The sequence below is a fragment of the Notechis scutatus genome, chromosome 1, assembly GCF_049901735.1.
Source record: "Notechis scutatus isolate UNSWTSFEM ecotype Mainland chromosome 1, rNotScu1.2, whole genome shotgun sequence".
Lineage (NCBI taxonomy): Eukaryota > Metazoa > Chordata > Lepidosauria > Squamata > Elapidae > Notechis > Notechis scutatus.
The window spans coordinates 313074347-313081378 of record NC_142009.1 but is presented as its reverse complement, the minus strand read 5'-3'; the positions used below and the strand labels follow the sequence as shown (position 1 = coordinate 313081378).

Here is a 7032-nt window from a genome sequence, read left to right as displayed (position 1 = left end):
GTTTAGTGTAATACCACATGACTGTGCCTGCAACTTCCTGCCAGCTTCCCCATTGACTTTACTGTACTTATTGGAAGCTGGCTGTGAAGATGCAAATGTGATCATGGCCCCGGGATACTGTGTCATAAATGCACTCTGGTTGCCAAGTATCCCAATTGTGATCACATGACTGCAGATATGGTACAACAGACTGCAAATTCAACACACCGGTTATAAATCTCTTTCTTAGTGCTGTTGTGGCTTCAAATGGTCATGGAACAAATGATCAATAAATGAAGACTACCTCTGATGAAATATGTGAAATGTAAATATTACAAATCAAATTATTATGTCTAGCTTAGTCAGATTTTCTAGTGTATTGATTTTTAATTTGAATTGAATAATCCTTATGGCAGGTACAATAAACTAAATGGGCCAAGTTCCTTTTCTTGGAATGGCATTTTTACTATTCACTCCAATATAAGAAATTGAACAAAAATAGCACTAGCACTTACTTATACACCGCTTCACAGTGCTTTACATCCCTCTCTAAGCAGTTTACAGAGTCAGCATATTGCCCCCAACAGTCTGGGTCCTCATTTTATCCACCTTGGAAGGATGGAAGGCTGAGTCAACCTGGAGCCTGGTGCGATTCGAACTGTCAGTCAGCTGGCAGTCAGCAGAAGTAGCCTGCAGTATTGCCTTCTAACACCTGTGCCACCACAACTCTTGATGGCGAACAAATATTAGCATACTGAGACAGAATCTTTAAGCTTCATGTCTAGCAAATCCATTTTTATGCAAATGGATGAAAAATTAAATGAACAACTTGAATAATTCCAAAATATTTTTCATTTTCTATTTGATTGGGCATTGTATCTAAAGGTTTAAATTGGATTTATTGTGAATGATTTATTGCTAAACAAGCACAGGCAAAAGAGACATCTGCAGATACAGCCCCATAATATTATAGGTACCTTCTTTCCAGTTAGATTCTATTACTGGTTTTGCAATAGTAAGATAGCTCCCCAACTACATAAAAATCTTCAGAATCAGTCTCCTATAGCTGACTTTTTATGTTAGAAATTTCTATATAATAAGGCTTTTTGTGACTACAGCTATCTTGCTTCATGCACTATAGACAACTGCCTCTTAAAGTAGGAGCACTGAAAATTATGGGTGAACTCAGAGTCATAGTAGCAATAACCATTAAAGGTAGAAAGAAAGAGTTGTCTGAAATAAAGTGCAGTGAAGCAGGATAGGACTTCCTCTGTAAAAAGGAAATGTTTTTTTTAACTGTCAGCAACATTTAGGAAATTTGTTTCACTGCAATTCTCCTATCACCTTTGATCTAAGTTCATGGCTTTTGTATTACCAAGCATTCTTATGTTTTAATCTAACATATAGACACAGCATTGTCTCAAAATAATCCATTTTCACCATAGAAATGATATAATATCTACACATGATTATAAAATTAATTTGTGATTATAAAATGTGCATGCTGTCCAGTATTTTTTTTTACCCTTTTCAAGTTGAGAGGATGTTTTCCACATTCAATTGCAAAAGAAAGTGAAAAAGCAGCTACAAATTTAATTAGACAATAAATCAGATTTTTCTTGTTGAAAAAGTAGACACTGATATCTCGTTTTTGACGAGCATTTGCAAAGTACATCAGACAGTAATATATGTAACCTTCCATATGTCCAGTTCTATGAAGATGTCATCCTTATCAACTGACTCCCTTCACAATTATGCTGAAACACATCCCTTGAAACAGGTAACAAGTAGTTTCAAATCCTTTAAAACCTGTTTTACAATCAGGATAACTAGCCATAACCTTAAATTCTTTTATTATTTCTGTCCTCAAGTTAGGCAGTTTCGAAGGAGACCAAAGTTAAATTCAAACTTAAACTAGAAGCATGCCAATACATGGTCACCAGGGGTCAGTAGTCAATGCTGGACCTTATCTAGTTCAAGATGTTTGACTACTACACCAGTGGTCGCCAACCAGTGGGCCATAGCCCACTGGTGGTCTGTGAAAAAAAATTGGTGGTCCGCAGAGAAATGTCACCCCCAGAGCACCCCCCAAAGCAATTAATTCAGGCTGCGCAGGAACACAAGGCTGCCCCGCTCACATGGCCTGCAGAAACCCTTCCCGCCCACTCACTCCTTACCTGGCAAACTTGCCTGCTAAGCTGCTTTTCACCCAACTATCAGCTGTTCTGCTGTGCTGGGAGATTTAGATTAGCTAGAAAGCAGGAAACCATTGGATTTCTTGCTCTCTAGCTAATCTTTAGATCTTCGGCTCTGCTTTTAAACAGAGCCTAACCTCCCTGAGGATTGAAGCGTCTATTATTCAGTGCAGACTCAGGTAGCCGAGGGCAGAAAGATAGATTCTGAATGAATCTATGATTCTGGGAGCAACTCAATCTGCCTGCCTGCTTTGCTTGAGTTTGGGTAAAAGTTGCTCTTTTTTTATAAAAAATTCAATATTTGCATAAATATTTATAATATTTACATACAATCCATGCCCAGCCAGTCACATGACCACCAAGCCACACTCACAAATTAGGCCACACCCACAGAACCGGTTGTTAAGAAGTTTGAATCCCACCCCTGCCTCTGTGGGTTTGTGTGTGAGAGACAAGCGGGAGGGGAGAGAGAGAGGTTAGATCAGATCAGATCTATCTCTATCTCTCTCCCACCAACGTCAGCAAGCCACCGTCAGTCAAAATTCATATTAGTGGTCCCCGGGATTTAAAATTATGAGTTTGGTGGTCCCTGAAGTCCAAAAGGTTCACGACCCCTGTCGTAGACTACTTGATTTTGGCTGCTCAGGAGCAAGTTGTTCAAACTGATGCAATCAAGACCAGGACTGAAAAATCATCAAATGATTCAAAGTGCAGATTGTGCAAAGAAGCAGAAGAAACATACATCATATACTCACCTTATGCAAGAAAATTGTGCACAAACTGATTATAAATAATGACATAATGCCAAAATGATTCACTGGGGCATCTGTAACAATTATTATAGTAGACCAGCAAAATACCGTGGACATAATATATTTAGATTTCAGCAAGGCATTCAACAAAGTAGACCACAACCTACTTCTTAGTAAGCTAGAAAAAGTGGAATAGATAGCACCACCACTAGATGGACTCACAACTGGCTGACAAACCGTACTCAACGAGGAGTCCTTAATGGGTCTAAGTCTACATGGAGGGAAGTAAGCAGTGGGGTGCCACAAGGTTCCGTCTTAGGCCCAGTACTCTTCAATATTTTCATTAACGACTTAGATGAGGGAATAGAAGGGGAACTTACCATCCAGCCCTGGTGTCTTATTATTTTTCTGCCTTTCAACTGCCCTTTTCAATTCTATCACTGTTATTTCTTTATTTAATATCTCTTTCTGTTCCTCTCTAATTTCTGGAAGACCTTTCCGTTTCAAATATTGTTCTATATTCTCAGGGTTTATTCCATCCTCCCTATATGGCTGCCATTCCAAAAAATCTTGGATGGCACTTAGAAAATCTGCACATTGACAAAATTTTCACCTGGCAGTTACAAAAATGGATCCACACATATGCTACAGCAACACATTTTGACATGCAAGGATCTTGGGAAGAACTTGATGTGTATGAAGGCCAACGCCGGATAAAGAACTGGCAGCTGTGATTTCACATCTTTTTGTGTATAATAATAATTTGTGAATCTTGTATGTTCCTCCCGTGTCAATGATTCTGAGTTTATAATAAATGAACAAAATAATTAAAATAAAATGTAACATCAACATTCTCGTAGATTAGGGCTTTTCCTTCACCCTCTACCAAAAACTGTTCTGTTCTCCTTCCTTGTCAAAATAAAACATTTTCTAGATTGTTCCTGACATCTCAGTTTAAAGTGAGGAGTTCCAAATAAGTGAATCCTAGTATTGTGATGGTAGTGCCCTGTGCAAATTAAGTCATGGACAAATCTTCAGAAGATGATGTATAAAATAGAACAGCTTCCTCAAAATATTATTCAATTTAAATTAAGGGTCAATCACCTCATCAGATAGCAAGCGTATTCTCACAATATTAAAAGCTCAACTTTGGAAATAGAAAAAAAATGAACAAAATTTCATAAGAGTTGACATAATAACACTGAATAGTCTTGCAAAACGTGGCTATCTCTTGAGATTTAAATATATATATATATATAGAATAGTGGGTGCCACCTAGTGGTGACAAAGGTCCTGGCGCTGTGGGCACCAATTTGCCAACTTCCACCATATAGATGACAGAACAATGTAGAAAAACACTCTTTTACTAAAAAGCATTAATTTCACCTCCTAATTCTTTTTCCAGAGAGTTACAATTCTTTACCATCTTGAATTAAAATGTATTTCAAATCAGAATAAAGGTAACATTTTATAGAACCTGGGAACTGACACTGCAATATAAATTAATTACAATTTTTGTCTCATTTTAGGTGTCCTCAAATACCATGATTGTTCTTTAAGTACTTTGATCTCTTTAGATGGGTAACATGGGTAGTCTGCTTTATCGGGTTATTTAAGCAGATTTTCCTCCTCCTCCTCAGTATAGACATCTGTTTTTTAAGAATATTGAGATAAAATTTAAGTCCATTTTTCCCCAAATATGTCCTGCAGACCAAGTACCCTGCTGCAATTTCTTCAAAATCACAGATCAAGGCTGCTTCAACTCCCACCTCCCTGCATGTATCAATATTGTAATGATTTGCAAAAATACAGTTCACTGAAATATACAAGTAAAACTACAAGTAGCAACATTTATTTATGTACATATCAAACTTCTTAATAATAAAATAAAACATAATAAAACATTAAAAACCATATAATTTAAGATGAAAAGATGAAAAAACTTAAAACATTACAAAATTACAAGGTGGAGAGAATAAGAATTGTTAATATAGACAGTCCCATGGCCGTGTGGGCCTGTATCCCTCATGCAAGACTACATAGCCAGATTTTGACCCTTTGTGAAAGACCAAGAGATTGAGGGCTTTCCTCACCTCTGAGGGCAAGGTGTTCCACAAAGTAGGGGCAGCAGCAAAACAGGCCCTCTTCCTTGATCCTGTCAGTCAAACAATTTTTTGAAGAAAAATTCTTTGATTGATGAGGTCTGTACCATGCCTTCCCTCCCTGAATGATTGGGATAGACTGATGTGGTGAGATGAAGCGGGTTTCATAAGTAGCTAGGCCCTATGCCATATATGAGTAATAAATTGTAAAGTAAAACATTCTTGTGTATATTTCTTATACTGGAAGATCAATCCTACTCAATTGGACCCTATTGATTTCAATTGAGTAAGTAAACATATTCAGGGTAAAAGTATAAACACTGTCCAAGTTGAGAAAACTCAGCCTTTTAAAACTACTACAACTTTTTGAAAAGTCAACTCATACAAGCAGAAAGTGTTGTTGCACCACAGAAACAAATCTATTACAGCATACATTTCTGTGTACAATGAAATAGGTTCTAGTCTACACAACAGTTATCACATTCAATTGTCTTTAAATTTCAACCACTCTTTGAGTCCTTCTACTACACACACACACACACACACACACACACACAGAGAGAGAGAGAGAGAGAGAGAGCTATCTCTTTAAAAATGGGACTCTTCATTTCTTTACTTTTTTTGTTTTCAAGGAATGTTGATGAACTTTTGTTTGCTGATAGACAGAGGAAGCCACTTTCATAGAAGTCTTCTTACTCAAATCTTTTTCTACAGCTCCTGGTTTCCACAGCAACAACTCTGCATCCTCTCCTCCTGTAAATAGAGAATCATCAACCATATTCCAGCAGAAGGAACGAACGGTCGCAGAGTGTCCTCCTTGAAGTATTCCCACAGAATTCAGCTCATGAGCACAACACTCTATGAGACAAATGCCTCCTGTTGACATGCCTCCAAAAACAAACAATTTGTCCACTTTTTCATGATAAACACCCCCAATTAAATAATCCAGTTTGATATTTTCTACTTCTCTGACATCTGGAATATGCAATAATGTAGTTGACTTTTCAGAATCCAGCTGAGTAAGATCCCAGTAACAAAATCCTTCATCATGTGTCATGCAGTAAACCTGCCAATAATCTTTTCCAGCCCATCCAATAAAACTTACGGAAGAATCAGAGTTACAAGTGGAAACCAGAGCACTTTCTTCATTGTCTTCGTTAATATCAAACACATTTACCAATCCATCAGTTGAGCCTGAAGCAAGCAAATGTGGTTTGTTGGGATGAAAACATACTTTAGTAACATCATCGTTATGAGACTCTGAGTAGACACCTAGTGGCTGTTTGCTGGAAGGGACACTATTTGTGCAGCCTCTCGCATCCCAGAATGTTACAAATGCATCTTCTTCCACTTTTTCTGTGCCAGCACATACTACGAGGTCATTGCAGCTTATATCGCAGCTAATGAAAACATTCGAAGGATAGCCACAAAACAACTGTACAGGCTTCATAATAGATGAACGAATATCCCAACACTTCAATGATCCATCACTGCCAGCTGAAAATAATATATTTTCATTTGTATGTGCAAATCTGACACCACTTAGCAATGCAGGATGGCTATTATATTCTTGTAGCAAGGACAATGTCTCCCTGTTGTAAACTCTGATTGATTTATTGGAGCAGCAAACAGCCACTTCTCCTCTTGAAATATCTATGTCCAATAAGTAAGATAGGTCTTCTGTTACTGAACAACGTTTTGCTATTTGAAGCCTAGAAAACTGTTCCTTGATCTTCTCCATGGCAACTGGCAGTACAGCTGCATCCAGGAAAGTAAAGGTCTGCAATAAATAAATAAAGCAAAATAAATCAACTTTATATTTTTAATCATTTCTATAATATTCTTCAGCACAGAGAAAAGATTGGCACCTCTAACCTCATTTATCCTTCCTTTAATACTTTATACATGAATAGGCAATTTCTCTATACCTGAGAGCCACTCATTACTGAATGCATAAGGATTCAGAGAACTATCAGCGTTCCATAAAAGTTTGGCATTATAAAG

At 37.4% G+C, this 7032-nt stretch overlaps 1 protein-coding gene across 1 annotated transcript; it reads right to left on the bottom strand.

Annotated features, from left to right (window-relative positions):
• Positions 1 to 4748: 4748 nt before the first annotated feature.
• Positions 4749 to 6769, bottom strand: WDR89 (WD repeat domain 89). Its single transcript, XM_087952311.1, has one exon. The coding sequence runs from the start codon at positions 6767 to 6769 to the stop codon at positions 5633 to 5635; it is 1137 nt and encodes a 378-aa protein (XP_087808437.1). The 3' UTR covers positions 4749 to 5632.
• Between the last annotated feature and the right edge of the window lie 263 nt (positions 6770 to 7032).